We start from the raw sequence: 22,515 nt of genomic DNA on the forward strand, positions 1-22,515 counted from the left end.
TATAAATACAGGACAAATGACAACAACAGATCAGAACGAAAATCGACACTGATGATGGCACAACGCCGAAACCGGTTTGTCTCAAAACCAAATTTGACAAGGGATGACGGAAAATCGTTCCAATATACATCATTTATCCACCCTGTCGGAAAATCAACCAAACAAGATAAGTCAGTTATTACATAATCTTTACATATAAATATATTTTAAGAGTCCGCCAAAGAAGGCTAAAGAAAACAATTTTTTGAAAGTAACAAATAACTATACATTTACTCACAATAATAAAATAGTTATGTAAATTAAATATTTTAATACTTTCTATATATTTCATTTTATTTAAAAATTTCATTTTTAATTCTCTTTTTAAAAGTTGCACGTTGGTGAATGAGTGAGTCCCGGGTTAGAACACCCTAATGCTAGCATACTCATTCATTCATAATATTACAACAACATATTAAAGCCTAAAGAAGAATGTGGCAAGATTAATTACTTTAATCTTACCAAATTCTTCTTTTCTAAAGGGGGATGATGTAGTGCCATAGTAAATTGCATTAAAATAAATTGCAGCTCGCAACCTTCTTTAGAAAAGTGCAGATGCACTTGGCATCACTAAAATTGTTGGAGTTGAGCAACTTGGAGAGTGTCTGATTGGTTGAAACTGCCGTTGCTCGATGCCATGATTAATTTCGACGCCGTCATTAATTTCGTTGCTAAGCAACGTAAAGAAAAGCTGCCTAACTACAGAATTGCGTTAGCGGCAGTTTTCAGTTTAAAGTGAACCGGCAGCTGCATAAGCACGAAACAAGAAAAAACGTAGAGAAATTATAAAGTGGTTAAAAAGACTAAAAGTATAAAATAAAGCTGTGTAAGAGACTAGAAAGGAAAGTGTTACATATAGTTGTAAAGAAGGAACTAAAGTGTACGTTTATAAATAAAGTTTAAATAAAGATGAATATAGAAACTAAAAACTGTTTTTACTAATTTAAAGAAGTAAGGAAGAATAAGGGTGAGTGTGCCGTGGCAGCCGAGTGAGTGCGCCCAGAATATTTTTGGCGGATCCAACAAAATGGATCCTCGATACTATTTCGGGATCATTTTGGGACCCTTCCGTAATCATTTCTGTACTGTCGGGGTAATTTAGGAACCCTTCCTGGATATTTTCTGGGTGGTTTTTGAGATCCGTCCGCGAGCCCGTCAGGATCCTTTCGGAACTTTTTCGGGACTATTTCGGGATCATTTTAGTACCCTTCAGGGATCATTTCTGTGTGGATCTATGGATAAGTCTAGAATCGTGTCGTTTTCATTTCGGGTTTTTTGGGTGTATTTCGGGAACTTTTGGAGACCATTCCGTGGCATTTTTGGATGGTTTTAGGGATCCGTTCGCGATAGCGTTGGGGTCAGTACGTGCCTTTTTATGGATAATTTCGGGACCATTTGTGGATCCTATCAGGTTATCAGCTCATTTAGTTCTTTTTTTTTTTACTCAATTACAAATATAAAATGCATTAGACAGAAACAAATTTTTAATCAGATAACTTGATAAGCAAGCTAACGTGAATAGCCCATAAAATTCATTTTATCCTCGCGGAAGTGGCCGCGGGTAAAAGCTAGTATATTATAAATGGGAAAGTTTGGATGTTTGTCCAGACGTTTGTCTTTGTAACTCAATCACGGAAGAACGGCTGGACGGAGTTAGATGAAATTTGGCACACATATAGCCAATAGTCGAGAAGGATTTACTAGTTCTATTTTTTTTTTAAAGGAGGGCGGTCCCCGCCCCCTGGGATCTGTTATAATTTAATTACTGTATTTTTTCGAATTTGTGAATGGATCACGCCAGAACGGCTACACGGATTTTGATGAAATTTGGTACACAGATGGACAATGGTCTACTGGCGACATTTTTTTCCAAAATGGAAAGGGGGGAGGGGGTTCCACGAACCTTCGAACAATTACTTTTTAGTAATTTTTAGACATTATAACTTTACGTTTTCTGACCTTCACCAATATTACAAACTCAATAGGTCAAATAAGTCGAGGGCTTGCAAAGTGAGCAGTGACACCCTCCATCTCCTCACCGCATTTCCCCCTCTCTCCCTCTGGTGCACAATCTATAGATTGTAATAACTCCATGTAAATTTTCTCCTAAATCAATAATTTTTGATATCTGGCTCATACAGATCGAGATCTAAACAATTTTGGAAAAAACGATCAGTGGTACTCTCCAATATATTGAGACGTACCGCATGGCTTTCCATGGGACAGTGCCCTGTCAAAACCCCAGTGACCATTGATAGGTGAGCCTTTGTGAACCCAATTATTTCAGCAGACTTCCTGCCGTCCACTTTCGGCCAGAAAGAACTTGCTAACCTGCCAGACATAGTGTCCGCCCAACGTTTGTTGAGCTGACTCGAGGCCCGGCTATGGAGGAGCAATCCACAGGTAGTTAGCGGAATTCCGAAATCCCTACATCTTCATCCGGTTCAGTTGTACCGATTTAGGCTAAGAGATCCGCTTGACAGTTACACGGAATATCACTATGGGCAGGGACCCATATAATCTTAATTGTAAAATAATTCGATGCAATCGCAAGTGAGGGCAGGCACTCCCAGACCACCCTCGATCGCACTGTAGTTGAGCTCAAAGCCTTTGTAACCGCTTGGCTATCAGAGTAGATGTTAAATTCCCTAACCGTTGTAGCACTGGATAGCATTTCATTTACCGCATCCTTAATCGCAGTAACTTCCACTTGGAATACACTGCAGCCATCAGCCAACTTAAACTTGCAGCTTGCATTTAGTTCTGGATAAAAGACCCCCCCGCCAATCTTTCCGTCCAACCTCGACCCATCCGTGAACAAGTTTACCGGTCCCATGCCCCAGATAATCCCTCTCCCCACTCCATCGGGGGAATGACTGGGGTTAAGATTGCATAGGGAGCGGTTATCGATATACAATAGTCCGTCTTGTCCAGGGTAAAGTCGAAACTGGCAAGAAGGCTAGAGTGTCCGAAGTCAGAAAGCCCATAACCCATATCACGAAGCCTGACCAACGATCGGGCCGCGGCTGCCTTTCCTGCAATATCTACTGGATATATGTTCAGAATGACATTCAGTTCCAAGGTAGGTATTGTTCACAGAGCGCCACTGATACCGATACGCGCCGTCCGTTGCACTGACACAAACATTTTGGAGATGCTCGCCGTGTCCAGTGCTTTCCACCAGACTAGCACCCTATATAGCAGAATCGGTTTGACCACCTTCTCATAAAGCTAGTTTACTACTCCTGGCGAGAGTCCCCATCTCTTTCCGATGGCCCCCCTGCAGCAGTAAAAGGCAACCGCGGCCTTCCAGGCCCTATCTTCCACATTTGGTCTCCAGGACAGTTTCTTGTACAGAACAATCCCCAAATATTTAACCCTCGGAAAGTACCAACGGTACCCCTCGAATCGGGGGAGTTCTGAAGTCGGGTATCTTATATCTCCTTGTAAAAAGAACCAATCCTTTTTTTCCGGGTTGACCGCCAATCCACATGATTCACCCCACCTAGCCACATTATCAAGGTAGCCTTGCAGAACATCGCGCAGGGTGTCCAGAAATTTGCCTCTGACTAGGATAGCGAGATCATCTGCATAGGCAACCACCCTACAGACATTGGCTTCCAGCTCCACCAGAAGCTCGTTGACTACCACAACCCAGAGCAGAGGAGATAGAACACCCCCCTGTGGCGTGTCTCTGCACAACTTCCTCTCAGTTATGACCCCTCCCCACTCATCTGCGACAATTCTGCTGCATAGAAGTTTGCTAATAAAAACAACCAGAGCCGCCTTGACTCATAAACCCACAAGAGCTCTTTCGATTGTCCCCGGTAAGACATTGTTAAAAGCCCCCTCGATGTCAAGAACGGCACCCAGAGCAAACTTTTTGTGTTCTGGGACCCCTCTATTTGCTTTACAATCGAATGGAGAGCCATTTCCGTCGAGCTGCCCTTACAGTAGGCATGCTGTGAAGACTATAGTAACCCCCAAGGAATCTTTTCCCTTAGGTACAGGTCAATCAAGCGCTCAAACGTCTTAAGAAGAAACGACGAGAGACTGATTGACCTGAAATCCTTAGGTGATACATATTGAGTTATAACAATTTATAAATTTTGCACCAGAGGGGGAGATGGGGAGCGGAAGTTGTCACTGCACACTGTGTAAGCTCTCGATTTATTTAACCCATTGAGTTTGTAATAATGGTGAAGGTCAGTATACGTAAAGTTATAATGTGTAAAAATTTTTAAAAAGTAATTGTTCGTTTCCATTTTCGAAATAAATTTCGCCAGTAGATTATTGTCTATCTGTGTCCCAAATTTCATCAAAATTTCGTGTAGCCGTTCTGGCGTGATTCAGTCACAAAGACCAAAAAATATAATAATTAAATTATATCTGTTCCTAGGTCGCGGGGACTCCACCCTTTTCGAAAACATATAGCCAGTAGATCCTTCTGGACTATTGGCTATGTTTGTCCAAATTTCATCCAAATCCGTCCTGCAGTTCTAACGTGATTGCGTCACAAAGACAAACGTCTTGACATACAAACATCCAAATTTTCGCATTTATAATATTACTAGACTTTACCCGCGGCCCGTCCGTACGGAGAAAATGAAATATATGTGCAATTTACGTTAGCCTGCTTATCAAGTTATCTGTCTAAAAATTATTTTTGTCAATGTATTTTATTTTTGTAATAGAGTAAAAAAAATAACTAAATGAGCTGATAACCTTAACACGCTTACGTGAATAGTATATTTTTTTTCGAATTAAAAAAAAAACACTTTTTGTGTTTAATAAATTAATTGATATGACAGGGGTGAAGGAATTACTATTCATAGAAGAAAGGAGTGAAACTACAATTAGCAAAAACCAAAGAGAATGGGTTAGATGAAAATAGTGTTGCTTTTTCGGTGGTTAAAATATTACAGAAAGTGTCATTACAGTTATAACAGTTCGTTACAAAATTCATTTAAAAAAATCAAAAGTAGAAAAAAAGCTGTGTTAGGTCTTTAAGATAAAACATACCGAATTTTAATTACGAATAATTTGCAGCCAATTCATGGCCATAAAAGCTCATAATTTAAAAAGGCATGCGTGCTGAACTACCGGCTTCGAAGAGTCCTTATATGATCCCGGAAGGGTCCCAAAATTATACCAAAATAGTCCTGAAATGATCCCGACGGGATGCCGGAAACATCACGAAAACCATCCAAAAATGATCCCGAAAAAGTCCCCAATGACCCTGATGGTAATCCGGACTGATCTCGAAAACCATACAGAAATGATGCCAGAAGGGTCCGCAAATGATCCCGAAATAGTCCCGAAATGACCTTGACGGTATCCCGGAATGATCTCGAAAAACATCGAGAAATGATGGCGGAAGGGTCCTCAAGTGATCCCGAAATAGTCTCAAAAAATTTCTTAAATGTCCCTGACGGGATCCCGGACGAATCCCGAAAACCATCCAGAAATGATCCTGGAACGATCCCCAAATGGGATCCCAGAATGATCTCAAAAACCATCCAGAAGTAATGCCGGAAGGGTCGTCAAAAGATCCCGAAATAGTCTCAAAAAATACCCGAAATGACCCTGACGGGATCCCGGACGGATCCCGAAAACTATCCCAAAAACTATCCAATGATACCGTAAGGGTCCCAAAATGATCCTGAAATACTCCCGAAAAAGTTGCGAAATAACCCTAACAGGATCCCGGACGGATCCCGAAAACTATGCAGAAATGATGCCGGAAGGGTCCCCAAATTATCCGGGAATAGTCCCGAAATTAACCTGACGGCATCCAGATATGCTACCGGATGGATTCCGAAAACTATCCAGAAATGATCGCGAAAAAGTCCCGAAATGATCCTGACGGGATCCCGGACGGATCGAGAAAATCATCCAGAAATGATGTGGGAAGGGTCCCAGATCAACCCGAAATAGTCCCGAAAGGTCCCGAAATTGCACTAACGGGATCCCGAAAATCATCCAGAAATTATCCCGGAAGGATCCGCAAATGATCCCGAAAGTGATCCAGAAATTATACCGGAAGGATCCCCAAATGATCTCGGAATAGTCCCGAAAAAGTCCCGAAATAACTCCGACGAGATTCCGGACGGATCCCGAAAATCTTTCACAAAGTAGCCATGAAGGGTCCCAAAATGATACCATAAAGGTCCCGAAAAATCCCGTCGGCATGCAGACGGATCCCGAAAACCATCCAGAAATGATCCCGTAAATCTCCCGAAATGACCCTGACACAGTCCAAAAAAGTCCCGAAATTACCCCGACGGGATGCCAGACGGATCCCGAAAACTACCCAAAAATGATTCCGGAAGGATCCCGAAATGATACCGAAATAGTCCCGAAAAAGCCCCGAAATGACCCCGACGGGATCCCGAAAACCATTCAGAAATTATCTCTGAAAAAACGCAAATGATCCCGAAACAGTACAGAAAAATTCCCGAAATTACCCCGACGGGATGTTGACGGATAACGAAACCCATCCAGAAGTGATGCCGGAAGGGTCCTCAATTGATCCCGAAAAAGTCCCAAACTAACCCCGACGGGATCCCGGACGGGTCCGAAAACTATACAGAAATGATCCCGGAAGAGTCCCAAAATTATCCCGAAATAGTCCCCAAAAAGGCCCGAAGTGACACCGACAGGATCCTGGACGGATTCCGAAAGCCATCCAGAAATGATCCCGGAAGGGTCACGATATGACCTGAATTGTTGATTTAGGAGAAAATTTATATTGAATTATAACAATTTTTTGATTTTTTCAAAAACATATAGCTAGTAGATCCTTCTAGACTATTGGATATATGTGTGCCAAATTTCATCCAAATTTGTCCAGCCGTTCTTGCGTGATTAAGTCACGAAGACAAACGTCTTGACATTCAAACTTTCGTATTTATAATAATGTGGAGAATATTAGCATCACTATGCTGTTAGTAAATAATCACAACAACAAAAACAGCAAGCAGCATTATTTTTTACATGTACGCATTAAGGAAAGCAACACTTACGTACATAAAAGGCGACGAAGAATATCTCACATACACATATGTTGTCATCAGTTAAAAGAAGAAGTATTAGCTTACACATACACACGCATATGGCTAGAAGAAAAGCATAAACTACAAATATACAGATATATAGCTGGATAAGCAAGCGTGAGATACAGTTGTTCGAGAACACATTTTCGCGAAATGACTAGACCTTAGGAGAAATGGGTGAACGAGAAAACCGAGAGTATAAAAACAGCGCAAGCTGAGGAATCAGTAATCAGTTTGATTTAAGCATGCTATTTCTCGCCCAGTTTAACGACGAGGATGCTACAGCTATGACGTTGACGGTCGGTGGTACGGATATTACACTGACGTCATTTTACTTTTCTCATGAGGAGCCAGCTCCGACGGAGCTAGTCTGTAAGATAGCTCGGGATGCAGAGGGGCCACTACTACTATCGGGAGATGCCAATGCGCACCACGAGGCATGGGGCAGTGGATACACGAAAGTATCTTTGATTTTGTTATTTATCATAACTTTAAGATTTGCAATAGGGGTTCGGTAACCACGTTTGTTACTAAGAGCAGACAGGAGGTTCTGGACTTCACCCTGATCTAAGGCAGCGGGGAATCTATGATACAAAATTGGACTGTGCTTGATGACCACTCTTTTTCGGATCATAGATTTGTCCGCTTCGACCTCGGCGGGGTGGCGCTCAAAGCTGTCTGGCATAGGAACCTTAAAAACGCCAACTGGCTTATCTAAAGAGAGGAGATTCAAAATAGGCTCTCAGTATTTACTGTTAATATACCCCAGAACTCTGAAAAGCTGGATAATATGGTTAACTCGTTCACGAAGGCATGCGGGGAGGCTCTTGATAAGGCCTGTCCTAGGAAGAAATCTAGGGGTAAGACCAAACCACCATGGTGGAACAGGAACATATATAACCTACGCAAGGCATTTCAGAAAGAATTCAATCTTGCTAAAGCCTCCAGGGAGGCTGAAAAATGGGATGCATACAAGATTATCCTAGGGGACTATAAGAAACTGCTAAGGTCGTCGAAGATGACCTCCTGACTTAAGTTTCATAGCGAAATGGAGACGGTGTCTGAGGGATTTAGGCTCAGAAAGGTGCACTATGGTGCTCCAAAATGTGTCCCGGGATGCCTGCAAGGATCGGATAGGACATGGACAGATTCGGCAGAGCACCATTTGCCTGCTCCTGAGTATTCACTTTCCGGGCGCTAGTGATGAGGTAATGAACTGGAGAGACTCACACTGATGAGCCGTATGAGGCGAAGTTCATTACTATGGGTAAACTTAAATGGGCTCTAACGTCGTTCAAGCCCTTCAAAGCACCAGAGCCGGATGGGTTGGCTCCGGTACAACTCCAGCAAACAATTGAGCTGAGTTCTTTGTGGTTGTATACCATTTTGAAAGAAGTTTGTGCTCTTAACCATATTCCACGGATTTGAAGGGTCACCTTTATACCCAAAGCTGGAAGGACGTGTCACGTGACCCCTAAAGACTTCAAACCGATTTGTCTGACATCTTTCCAGCTGAATACACTCGAGAGGTTATTGGACTCTACACTAAGACAGTCCTTGGAGGAGAAGTTATCGACATCCCAGCATGCATATATGAAAGGGAAGTCCACGGAGACGGCATTGCATGCAGTTGTCTCCCAGATCGAGAAATTCTTGGCGTACAAGGACTTCACACTCATAGCTTTTCTTGACATTGAGGGAGCTTTCAACTATGTTACGCCCTCTGCGATAACTGATGCACTAATCGGCACTAATCAGCATTAACTGTTGCGAAGAAAGGTGCATGCTAATCTGGCAGGCTCTACGGTGGTCAAACACATACGGAGAAGCATCCCACAGAGTGGGATACTTTCTCCATTTCTATGGGTTGCCACACATTTAATGAGCTCTTGGTTCTTCTTGAGAATGACGGTTGCGGCAAGGTAATCGCATATGCTGATGACGTTGCGCTGTTAGTTAGCGGGAAGTTTTCGCTGACATTATGCGATATAATGCAAACAAACCTGAGACTGGTGGAGAACTGGACCAGGAGTAAAGGTCTATCGGTCAATTCAGCCAAAACTGAACTGGTTCTGTTCATCAGGAAATATAAGATACCTGCGTTGCAGCTGTCGGTGCTGGCGTATACTACCCTGACGCTGAGGGACTCTGCCAAATACCTAGGAGTTATTTTGGATAGGAAACTATCCTGGACGGAAAACGCTCAGGAGCGTGTAAAAAAAGCAACGGTGGCACTGTACAGCTCTAGGGGTGCTGTTGCGCGACGATGGGGATTATCGCCGGATATTACCCTGTGGCTCTACACCGCTGTGGTTAGACCAATTCTTTTATACAGGGCAGTGGTCTGGTGGACGAGCTTAGATACTAACTCAAACCTACGGGTATTCGAGAAGGTACAAAGAAGTGCTATAATCAGTGTGGGGGTGCTCTGCGCCCCCCCCCCCTGTGGAGGCGCTGGACACTATTTTTTATGTGTTGCCAATAGATTTAATGGCCAAGCAATGTGCGGCCTTTTCTGCTCTGCTGCTGCGAGAGTTATCTGGATGGAGAAATAATGTGGATGGCCGTGCAACCATCCTTAAATAACTGGATTCGCCTTCGTCGGACTATTGCGCTCCGACTGTATTTTTAAATATGTAGTACGAGGTTATTATCACGGATAGGGATAATAGGTTGAAGGAGCCGCCGGCCCTGGACGATGTTGTTGTTGTTGTTGTAGCAGTGCTTCGCCCCACCTAACAGCCGCGACCGATCACAAGTTGTCATCAATATCCTCTAACGGGAGTACAAGGAAACTTGCTGTTTCAACAGGGGTGGACCATAAGGAAAGGGGTGTTAGAGGCGTTGGTTCCACATTACAATTAAAGGGATGGTTGGTGTCATGTGGTGACACATTGCAGGCGGGGCATACATTTTGTATGTCGGGGTTGATTTTGGATAGGTAAGAGTTTAATCTGTTACAGTATCCAGAACGAAGTTAAGCAAGAGTGACACGCGTTTCCCTGGGGAGTATGCGTTCCTCTTCCGCGAGTTTTGGATACTTTTCTTTGAATACTGGATTCACCGGGCAATTCCCGGCATAACGGTCTGACGCCTGTTTGTGGAGTTCACCAAGGACCTGCTTGTGTTTTTTCGCTTCATACGGCTGGGTTCTCAGGTGCCGTATTTCCTTAAAATGCTTACGGAGATGACTCCTTAAGCCCTAGGCGGAGCTGGTTCATCAATCAGATGTTTGTTGGCATACTCAGGTTTCTGGGTATTCAACAGGAACTGTTTGGTCAGCATCTCATTTCTCTCCCTGATGGGGAGTATTCTCGCCTCATTATGCAGATGGTGTTCTGGGAACATAAGAAGACAGCCCATGGCGATTCTGAGGGCAGTATTTTGGCAGGCCTGTAGCTTCTTCCAGTGGGTAATTTTTAGGCTTGGCGACCATATGGATGACGCGTAGCACGTAATCGGCTGGCTAATTGCTTTGTATGTAGTCATGAGCGTTTCTTTATCTTTCCCCCAAGTACTGCCAGCGAGGGATTTGAGGATTACGGCGCTGAATTCTCGGAACAATTGCGGCTGCGTGCTCACCAAAACGTAGATCCTGATCAAACGTTACACCCAAGATTTTGGGGTGTAGGACAGTCGGTAGCATAGTGCCATCGACGTGGATGTTTAAAATGGTCGACATTTGGGACGTCCATGTTTTAAATAAGGTCGCGGAAGATTTAGTCGGTATTAATGCCAGGTTTCGCGAGGCGAAAAACTGGCGAGATCAGGGAGGTAGCCGTTTATTCTATTGCATAGCTCATCGATCTGTGGGCCTGGGCCTGTGGCCATTATTGTGCAGTCATCGGCGTAGGAAACGATTGTGACTCCTTCCGGTGGTGAAGGTAGTTTAGATATGCAGAAATTAAACAAAAGTGGGGACAGGACACCACCCTGTGGCACCCCCTGTTTAATTCTTCTTGATTTTGATGTTTCGTTTCTAAATTGCACCGATGCCTGCCGACCACCCAGATAATTTGCGGTCCACCTTTTAAGACATGGGGGAAGGGTAGACCCTTCCAGGTCTTGCAGTAACGAGCCATGGTTGACCGTATCGAGAGCTTTTGATAGGTCTAGCGCTACGAGTACTCTTCTATGGTGGGGGTTTTGATTTAAACCGCAATTTATCTGGGTGCTAGTGGCATTTAGCGCGGTGGTAGTGCTATGAAGTTTTCTGAAGCCATGCTGATGACAGGCTAGTTGCAAATTTGCTTGGAAATAGGGGAGCAAAATGGCTTCAAGCGTCTTTGCTACTTGCGATAGGAGAGATATCGGACGATAAGACTCTCCTATGTTAGCTGGTTTCCCAGGCTTTAGTAGCGGGGCCACCTTGGCCATTTTCCATTGTTCGGGTATGACAAAGGTGGAAAGAGATAGGTTGAAGACATGCGCCAAATATTTCAAACCCTCTTTTCCTAGGCTTTTAAGCATCGGCATGTCTAGGCCGTCTAGGACCACTGCTTTGGATGGTTTAGCGTGACCAAAGGCGTCCTCAACCTCTTTAGCGGTGATGGTGATTGGTGACGCGCTGAATTAGTGTTTATGTGCGTGTCTGTTGGCCCTCCATCTATCTTTGTCGACCGTAGAATGCATTATATATTCTCGGCAGAAAGTGCTCGCGCATTTTTTCGCATCCGACAGCACTTTATCGCCAAAGGCGATGGAAACTTTGTGTTTGTGCTTAGACGCATTCGAAAGGGACTTTACGGTGGACCAAAGTTTACCCACACGGGTAGAGAGGTTACAACCTCTTAGGTACTCCTCCCATTTCGCCCGCTTGTGTTCATCCACAAGCAAACTGATGCGTTGGTTTATATCCCTTATTTGGGGGTCGCCTGGATCAAGCTGTCTTATAAGGTCACGTTCTCTCGCTAAGTTTGCGGCCTCCGTCGGGAAGTGGGCCGAATTTCGGGAATTCTCCCGGCGGGAATGAAACGTGCCGAGGCAGATTCAATGACCTTGCGGAAGGCACGCTCCCCTTGTCGGGCATCAGTCGGGATAGGGAGGGCAACAAAGAGGCTGTCTGTAAAATATTTATATTCGGCCCACTTTCCTTTTTTGAAGTTTATGAAAGTGCGTTTTTCTGTGACAATGAAGTCGGCAGTACGCTCGAGCGAAATAAGTATCGGCAGGTGGTCGGTGGCCACCGTGGTGTGATGGTAGCGTGCTCCGCCTACCACACCGTATGCCCTGGGTTCACACCCCGGGCAAAGCAACATCAAAATTTAAAAAATAAGGTTTTTCAATCAGAAGAAAATTTTTCTAAGCTGGGTCACCCCTCGGCAGTGTTTGGCAAGCGCTCCGGGTGTATTTATGCCATTAAAAGATCTCAGTGAAAACTCATCTGCCTTGCAGATGCCGTTCGGAGTCGGCATAAAACATGTAGGTCCCGTCCGGCCAATTTGTAGGGAAAATCAAGAGGAGCACGACGCAAATTGGAAGAGAAGCTCGGCCTTAGATCTCTTCGAAGATTATCGCGCCTTACATTTATTTTTTTTTTTTTAGGTGGTCGGATGCCAATGTTATCATCGGCTGCCAGTTGGCGCAGTTTACGAGTTCTGCGATCACGATTGAGATATCTGGCGAACTGTGACAGCTTCCTACCATAAGTGTGGGGGCGTCTCCGTTTATTGTGCAGAACGTCGTTTCTTCTATTTGATCCGCCAACATTTCACCCCTACTGTCCTCCCGCAAGTTTGAGTGCCATAGATCGTGATGGGCATTGAAATCGCCTAAGATAATGCGATTGTTGCCAGTGAGTAAGGAGCTGATATTAGGGCGGTATCCACTGGGGCAACGGGCGGCAGAAGGGATGTAGATGTTGATGATTTCTAGGTTTGCATCGCCTGACCGGACAGATAGGCCTTGACGTTCTAAGACATTGTCCCTGCGGTCGATGCCAGGATCAATTATATAATATTGCACAGAGTGGTGTATGATAAACACGAGTCCGCCTCCATTTCCGCTCTCGCGATCTTTTCTGTGGACATTATACCCAGAACAGGTCTGCAATGCAGATCTTGCTGTGAGTTTAGTCTCCTGAATCGCAGCAATGCGGATGTTGTGCCGCTTCATGAAATCGAATATCTCCGTAATCTTCCCAGTTAGTTCATTACAGTTTAACTGCAGAATTCTGAAGTGCATGAGGGGAGACGTCGCCACTCTGGGGGTAAGTGACGGGTGACTGCGCCTGGGTTGAGGAAGGCTAGGACGCAATTGCTCTTGTGGCCCTGGGACTGGGCGTCCTTGGGCAAGCATTGGGGTACCCGGATGATTTGGGTTTGCGACCTGGCAGCATGGTGCGATGAAACCCGTCGGGGGGTTGCCGTCGCGGAGACCAGAACATCTAGGAAAGTGGCACCACCCATGGCAGGAGCTGTATTGGGCGGATGTCGCAAACATATATATTCTGTGCTGGCAAGCGGTGCAAACGGAGGTAGGGATTAAGAGTCTGTTTCCCTGACCTACACGATTGCTGCCGGAAAAGAGGGGGGAGAAGACGAGGACAGGGGCTGATGCTCAGCATTGCTACCGACTCTACTCCGAAGATAGTAGTTATGAGTGGTAACAGCTTTTTGAGTTGTTGGCGCCGCGGAGCGCGAGCAGCAGCGGGTACTTGTTGTGGCTTGCTGAGCAGCGGGGCTGCTGGCAGGTAGTGGGGGACGCTTAGGCGTAGACTACGGGACGCCCTTGGGCGTGAACAGCAAGGAGCCACAAAAGATTTATAAAAGTTACGTTGACGTCGGGTTTTGGGATCAAGCCCAGAACAACCTGTCCGATGCATCCATCCCTTACACGAGACACACTGAACAGAGTATGACCGTCTTAAAAATATTCTTTTCCGGCAGATGCAGCAAAACCATTTCTCAGGACCGGGGTCAGGAGACGGACCCGGATTGGATTCGATAACTTCCCGGAGCAAGAGAATATGGAGCAGTCCCGCTGCGAGGAGCTGCTGGGAGGAAGAAAATTTGTGGGAGGGACGCAACAAATTAAATGGGGATACACTGAAATGACAGTCCTTGGTCGGGAAAAATCCCGAGTCGCTCCGGTACATAGAACCGACTGCCTTGGGAAGCAGGACCTGGGCGATAGGCTGCAGATATATACTGACGGCTGCAAACTGGATTATGAGGTGGGTAGCGGTGTCTTTGCACCTCAAATAGGGTGGAATCTATCTATACCTCTGGTGGTTGGACTTATAACCGGCCACATATCAATCGGGAGGCACGCACAACGGCTGGGTTTTCCCTATAATGATTACTGCAGGAGCTGCAAAGACGAAGAGGAGATAGAAACAGTCAAACATTTTCTGTGCGATTGTCCCGCGCTTTTGCACAAGGGGAAGACATTTATGAGATCTCCCTTCTTTGACGGTCTTTGTGATCTGGCTAAGTTGGAACCTAATAAATTCCTGACATTTGCTGAATCGACCTGTTGGTTAGAGAAGGGGAGAGATCCACGTGGTATCACAATGGGACCATTTTTGGCCCTAAGTGCACTGGTGCTCGCACCGGTGGCCACTCTAACCTAACCTGACCTAAACACGCTATTAGTTGTGAAGTATAATTGTGGAGTACCCCCAAAGTACCTCCAGTTCAGCGATTTGAACGTCAGCAAAAGGTGCAAAATAATCGGAATCCCCAAGAATTCGTTACAATTGGTGTCTGAAGAGGAATTTTTGAATAAATTCCGAAGATTTCGACATGGCCAAGTTGAGTGAATTAAAAATTCAGCAACTAAAAAAGGAGTTGGAAGCCCGTGGCTTAAATACCACTGGCAATAAATCCGAGCTACAAATACGACTAAGCAAAACCATAGCAAGGAATCGACGTTGATGAACACAGTTTTCATCCTGATGTGGAAGAGTCAGCCACTAAAATGGAGGAGAAGATAAAGAATCCGAATCCATTGACAAGTGTTGACACTAATGCGATACTAGTAGTGCTGAAACAAATGTCGTGGCAAATGTCATCTCAACTGGAAGAACAGAAAACGTATATGTCATCACAGATGGAATCGCAGGAGACACGTATAGCATCCCAACTGGAATCGCAGGAGACACGTATAACATATCAACTGGAAGAACAGGAGATATATATTGCATCCAAACTGGAATCGCAGGAGACAGGTATAATATCCAAATTGCAAGCACCGGAGGAGCGCTTATCTTTGCAGGTGGCACAAATGTCTTCGCAGTTGGAAGCGAAGGATGCAAAAATCGCTCAATTTCGGGCAAAAGTCGATGATTTAAAAGGTCGTATGTAGCAGTTACAACTAAATTGACCAGTTGTTCCAGCGAGCAATCCGAAGGTAAAAACTCCATATTTTGACGGCTCTGTTCCTTTCCAGGTATTTGAGCTTAAATTTGATAAGACGTCAACAGTGAACCGCTGGAATGCTGAAGAAAAAGTTGCACTGTTCGAGGCATTGAAAGGGCCTGCAGCTGAAATTTTACAGATTGTTCCAGAGTAAGAACGGAACAGTTGTGAAGCATTGACGGCCGCTGTCACGTTACGGAAGCGATCATAGGAAACAGATATACCAAATTGAGTTACAAAACCGCTACTAAAAAGCGAATGAGAATTTGAATGAGTTTGCGTCCGATGTCGAAAGACTGGCCCATCTAGCAAATGCGGACGTACCCGTGGAATACACCGAGAGCGTAAAGATCCAGAGCTTTATAAAGGGCATATGGGACGTGGAAACGAAGCGAGATACATACGCAAACCCAAAGCCAACATTTACTGAAACGGTACTCCTACCCAACGTTTATTCTAGATACAGATGCGAGTGGATATGCTATAGGAGGCATTTAATCACAACTGGCCGATCAATTGGAAAACCAGAGAGGAACTATTGCGTACCACGGAGAGAGCTGTTGGCATTGGTAGAGTGCATTAAACATCTCCACAAGTACCTCTAAGGGCAGCGATTCCGCGTCAGGACAGATCAAGCAGAGTTGAAATTGATCCTGCAGTTCCGTAACCTAGAAGGTCAATTGGCACGGTGGATCGAGCGACTACAAAGCTATGATGTATATTGGAACGGTTTTCCATCATCCCTCGTCAGATTTGGTTTCGAGACAAACCGGTTTCATCGTTGTGCCATAATCAGTGTCGATTTTCATTCTGATCTGTTTTTGTCGTTTGTCCTGTATTTATAGTTCGTATGTACATGAGCAGGTATTTTCAAGCAACAATTTTGATACAGAACAAACGACAACAACAGATCAGAACGAAAATTGACACTGATGATGGCACAACGCCGAAATCGATTTGTCTCGAAATCAAATTTGACAAGGGATGACGAAAAATCGTTCCAATATACATCATTTATCCACCCTGTCGGAAAATCAACAAAACAAACTAAGACAAAGCTATGACTTTTCCATTGAAAAGGTAGTACCCATGGGAATGCCGCTGCAATGTCACGAAGGCCATGTAATTTGGAATGCAAACACTGTTCGAAAGCTGAGGCTAAGGAAGACATCATAAATGTCCGGCTTATGACTATAACGTTTTCGGATGAATGGGACATGGAACAACTAAGGAAGCGTCAGCTAGAAGATAAAGATCTGTCACGATGGTTCCAACGAAACGAAAGACCAAATAAAGAGATGTCGGTAGAGAGTTCTATTGCGAAGTCATATTGGGTCCAGTGGAATAATTTACAATTTATATCCGGTTGCCTGTATCGAACATGGGAGAGTGAGGATGGTCAATGCAAGAAGAAACTTATAGTTGTTCCCAGGTAAAGGATTCCTGATGTTCTCAGCGAGCTACATAATGGTTGGGATCATTCCGGAATCATTTCTGGATAGCTTTCGGGATCCCGTCAGGGTCGTTTCGGAATCATTTGGGGACCCTTCTGGCATCATTTCTGGATGATTTTCGGGATCCCCTCAGGGTCATTCCGGAATTAGTTGGGGACCCTTCTGGCATCATTTCTGCATGGTTTTCGGAAACCGTCCGGGATCCCGTCAATGTCATTTCGTGACTTTTTTTGGGATCATTTGGGGACCCTTCAGGGATCATTACAAGGTGGTCGTCGGGATCCCGACGGAGTCATTTCGTGATCCTCTGCATTATTTGGGCATCTAAGGTTTAACACACATATCTCTACCACTATTAAAAAAGCAACTGGTGTACTAGGATTTATCAAACGTTGGGGTAAAGAGTTGGATGACCCTTATTTCCCCAAAGCCCTTTATATCTCGCTGGTACGTCCCATTCCCTAGTATTGTTCATGTGTTTGGTCTCAAACCTATCAAAGCCATATAAATCGGATTGAGTCGGTCCAGAGACAGTTTTTAATTTTTGCATAACGAGGTCTCAACTGGGATTCAAGTACGCGTCTTCCACCATACAGAAATAGGCTTCTTTTAATTAATTTGCCATCTATAGAAAATCGTAGAGCTTTACTCGGCGTTATGTTCATTTATAAGCTCATCATCAGCGTGATTGACTCTCCTGACCTAGTCAGTCAACCAAATTTTGCTGTTCCTGCTAGGGCCTCTAGACAATTTGCGCCTTTTCATTTACCTCTATTCCGGCAAAATTTTGCTAGAAAAAGTCCCCTGCTTCGTTGGTGCTCACGTTACAATGATTTGTACAACTGTATTAGCCTTGAATGTTCGTTTTCCGCTTTACATACTGCCATACTCTTAGGTTTAGCCTGATATTTTAATTTTATTTTTCTTTTGCATGTTCCCCCTACTGGGAATTCCGGCTCCTTTATGAGCACGTCGCGCCAGCCCCCTTATGGGCACCGAGCTCCTTTCCGAGAATCTCGCGTAAGCTCCCTTATGAGCTCCTCACGATGGCCCCTCACTAGGCACACTTAAATAAAAAATTATGCAATGCGTTGTCAAAGTTTTATAACATATTAATTTTCTATGTGCCTCTTTTAAACTTTTTAATTTTAAGGATGGCTCTGTATTTACATATACATCTGTTTCATTACAATAATTAGTCGACCGCTTTGTGTTTGTGTCGACTTAAATAAATAAATAAATAAAAAAAAAAAAAATTTGGGGACCCTTCCCGAATCATTTCTTGATAGTCACTTCGTCACTTTTTCTGTACTATTTCAGAAATCACTTTTTCTGCACTATGTGGGGATAATTTAGGGTCCATCAAACCAATTCTGTTTTGTGTTCGAATGTGTGTGCATTGATAAGGGAAAACACAGCAAGAAAATCAAAGCAGCATTATTGGTGCGTGTGTTTCTGTAGGATTTTAAACAATTTTTTTTTGCACAAACACTATGTTCATTGCTCGGTTACTTCTGGGTACTTCATTTTATAATATAAATAGATATAGATGAATAAAACTCCAATAAAATGTTCAGTATGTACTATATATACTACAATTTTGCTCTTACAATAAAGCCCTCAAGTAGTAAAATGACATTAATCAACTACTTGACTTCTCGATTTTTTCGGTAGCCACTATTGACCTAATCTGTGGTAGCGCCTAACGATTTGTTTTATATCCTACTTAAGTCAACCGGCAAAATCGGTAGTTTCAACAGAAAAAATAACGAGGATTCCTCCGTCAATTCGTCAGCCTATTTGTCCGTTTGGTCGTCATCACACATTTCTTGTAATAACTGTCATTTAAAGAAATGTAATGAAATTCAACATAATACTTCTTCTGATCGCGACTAATAAATATTATATCAAAATGAAATATAATTCTGTGATAACTCAATACTTAACGAGATATTTCCGTAATTTATAAGTCTACACTGCTACAATTTTATTTGATCAACGTCTTAAGGTTCACTTAAGAACTGTATTTGGCTATCTTGAAAAGGCGAGTGGCGATGCCTTCTAAGGCCCCTCGAATCCTTTGAAAACCTTTGCATCGAATTCAAAAACGGTTGAAGATGTGATATAATTTATAACCAACTTTTCTTTTTAAAATAAAATTGTCTTGGACAAGAATCACATATAGACTTTGTGAATGAAAAATGCACAAATAGAACCTACATACGAATTCGAAATTTGTAGTCTCTTCCAATTGTTTCTATGTATTTCGCGATTGAAAATGTATACTGTTCATGAAAATACATTAATGCAGCAATTTTATATAATAATAAATGGAGTGACGACGATTGAAATCGCTATTTCTCGAAATATTGTCATATCCAGCTCAAAGTTTAAACATTTAAAGATCCATAAAGCTACATGGTTGCATGCGCCTTTCCAATTCCTTGCTGCGCAGGCAACCCATTAGAGCCCGCGGCCTTATTGTTTTTTAATCTGCATCGTCATTGATTGCGGGATCATCCATGCGTGGTTTATCTCTGTCTTCATTTAGCAGAGCAGAGAAGTGTTCCCTTCATAGCTGAGGTATTCTCTGGATATAGGTTACAAGGACGCCGTTTTCGTTCAACCTTGCATTTTTCGAAAAAACTCACCAGAAGAGTGTCAATGCTTTCCTTTTTTCTTTTCAGTTCTTCCACCCACAGCGGTCGTGGTGTGGTGGTTGCATGATCCGTTTACCCCACCAAAAGTCCATTGTGCAAATCTCTGGCAAAGCAACATCGGAAAATTAGAAAAACTTTTTTTCAATTAGAAAAAGGGGTCTGCCATCGGTAAAAATTTGGAAAACACTCCGAGTGTATTTCTGCGATGAAAAGCTTCTCAGTGAAAATTTATCTATCTGTATAACACGCAGTCTTTTGATGGAATAATAATAAGATCAAAAGAGAGTATTTATTTATATACATGAAATAGTAATGAGATATTATATGTATGTACCTAGAAGTGTTACAAAAATATGTGTAGTCATGTTGCTAAGAAATGTATTAGAGAATGTCGACAGAGATGTTTTACACTTGTTAATAAAATAAACTCAACAATCTGCTGTTCGGAGTAATATACCATGAAGGTCCCATTTTACCGATTTGTAGGAGAAATTAGAAGAAGCACGATGTAAAGAGAAGCTGGACCTAAATCTCGCGAAAGTAAATCGAACTAACATTCGTTAGTTATTTACAAATTCAAATTTGCAAATTCGAGCGCTTGTTTTATTATACTTTAAATAATTTTTTATTAAAAACAAATATTAATATCTATCGTGACAAGCTTGAATCGGTTCAAAAACACTTTTGCTTTGAGTCATTTGGCGTGGGATCCAACAAAAAATCTTCCCTCTTACAACAGTCGATTAAAGCTTATAAACCTCCCTTCTCTCGAGAGTCGCAGGGAAATGCTTGGTGTGTTGTATATGGTGAAATTATTGAGTGGAACGGTGAATAGCCCGTTTTTACTTAGCGAGATCAAATTTAATGTTCCCATGAGGCTATCAAGGCATTTCCATCCGCTTTTTTTGAGCCCATGTAGGTCAAATTTCGAAATACACGAAGCTCTTCGTTGTTTGTTCCTGGATTTTAACAAGCATTACAGTAATTTTGATACGTCGGACTCGTTTTTCAAAATAAAGAGGTATATTTTATTTGAATTAAATTAGTATATATGTACACAAATTTCAAATAACTAACTATCACTTATTGTTACTCCATTTTATGTATATATGTATAATATAGCAGCTCTTTCTGAGCGGTTCGCGTCAGCTCCTTTCTGAGCACCTTTCGTTAGACCCCTACTGGGCAATCAACTCCTTTCTGAGCAATTCGCGTCAGCTCCCTTCTGAGCACCTTCGTCTGCCCCTTACTGGGCATACGTATTATACATGTCACCTCTTAATATCAAATATGTAACTATAACTCTTAAGATCGTTTACTTAATGTTTTACACTGCACATTCGTTTTGTACAAGACATACTATTTGTAAATGTACTGCTATTTGCTATTTAGTCTGTTTAAATTGCTCAATTTGTAGACTATTAAATAACAAATAAATAAATAAAAAATAAATAAATTGTGTATGAATAATGTGTAATTCAATATCAAAGTTTATAAATAAATGGCGCGATTTACCTCCGAGGAGATTAAGGCCGAGCTTATCCTCCAATTTGAATTTCAGTTGCAGGGCAAATCAATTTTCGCCAAGAAGCTCTTCATGGCAGAAATGAACCATGAATATAGTATAACCGGCAAAACGAGGCACATGTCGAGTTTTATCAGATTTTTTTAGTTTTATCTCCCAAGAGGTAATAAAAGAGGAACCTAGGCTCCCCCTCTTTCATTACAAGATCATCGCGTTCATCAAAAATAGCATTAATTCAAAATGTCTGAGTTTAGGAAAAGGGGAATATTCAAACGCCGGAAGCAACCCATAAATTAAAGTTTTTCGAGCCTATCTTGGGCCAAGCCTCATCTTTTCCACCAAATAATCAGAATATTGAGGTATACCATTAATAGGAGACATTTTATTATTTTGAAATACTCTGAGTATTATACAACTAATTATACAACTAATTATTAAATTACATTTCAGACATGCCCATCAGGACAATCGGATTTTACTTCCTGGAAAAATTAAAGATGTAAAAATTCATCAGCCGTTGGTAACTAAAGCTGAGTCTATGGAATTGCAGTCGTCCATCAAATTCCTTTCTACCACCCCTTTTCGTCATCACAGAATGCAACGGAGAGCCCACCGGCTCTATCAGCCCAGCAACCAACAAATACAGATAAATTATGGGAATCAGATATATCATCAGAGCCTATTGATCCTAACATAAAAAGGATACCACATAACACAAACTATGTTTCAGAACTGAGTAATTCTTTCCATATAATTGAGCAAGAGTACAGTTGAACCGCGTTTCTAGAATACAATTTTAAAAATAATCAGCACTTGAAATAAACACTTGTATGCATTAATGTGAAATTGAATACATGACTGCGTATATTGAACTCAAACTAGTTTTTTGTTAAATCAAACTGCATTTTTCTTGGATTTGGGTATACCATGCAAAAGAGGTTATTTATTGTGTATGACAGTGTGCTTGTTGTTTTTTTTTTTTTGTAGGTTTAAATACAACGAAAAATGGAAAAATTACTGTCACGGCTAAAACTGAATTATTATTTTTGACTCATTTTCAATTTATGTATATGTAGCTGTATCCATAACTTATATACAAATTATCTGTATCGAAACAATTTTTGTTGAGCCATGTCCGTCCGTCCGTTCGTTGACACGATAACTTGGAAACCAACGCCCATTTCTTGGATATCGATATCGAGGATTTTACATATGTTGAAAGAAAGAGGACGTTGTAGTTACTCTTAAACAGGAGCATAATGATGGCCGGATCCCCCGAGGCTTTTCGAAAAATTCTCTTAGGATTTCGTCTTCAGTCAAATCAATCCGGTTATGGAAATTCAAAGAAGCTAGACCATTGAGTCGCTTTCTCAATACTCTCAAAATTGGAATTTTACGCTGCTTAACTAATTTTTCCATTGT

At 42.5% G+C, this 22,515-nt stretch overlaps 1 protein-coding gene across 7 annotated transcripts in view; it reads left to right on the forward strand.

Moving 5' to 3' along the window:
• LOC137240148 (uncharacterized) overlaps positions 1-21,980 on the forward strand; it is a 1,574,936-nt gene extending 1,552,956 nt beyond the window's left edge. For 5 of the 7 annotated variants that reach the window (XM_067766087.1, XM_067766084.1, XM_067766086.1 and 2 more), the window contains one exon: positions 21,544-21,980. Coding sequence is in view for 1 of the 7 variants with exons in the window: in XM_067766089.1 (XP_067622190.1) it covers positions 21,544-21,588 (45 nt within the window). In the remaining 6 variants the exon portion in view is untranslated. The remainder of the gene's footprint in view (positions 1-21,543) is intronic. The other 2 variants (XM_067766090.1, XM_067766088.1) reach the window with 1 other exon arrangement.
• Positions 21,981-22,515: the final 535 nt, after the last annotated feature.

Source organism: Eurosta solidaginis, chromosome 2 (assembly GCF_040869045.1).
Source record: "Eurosta solidaginis isolate ZX-2024a chromosome 2, ASM4086904v1, whole genome shotgun sequence".
NCBI classification, from domain to species: Eukaryota; Metazoa; Arthropoda; class Insecta; order Diptera; family Tephritidae; genus Eurosta; species Eurosta solidaginis.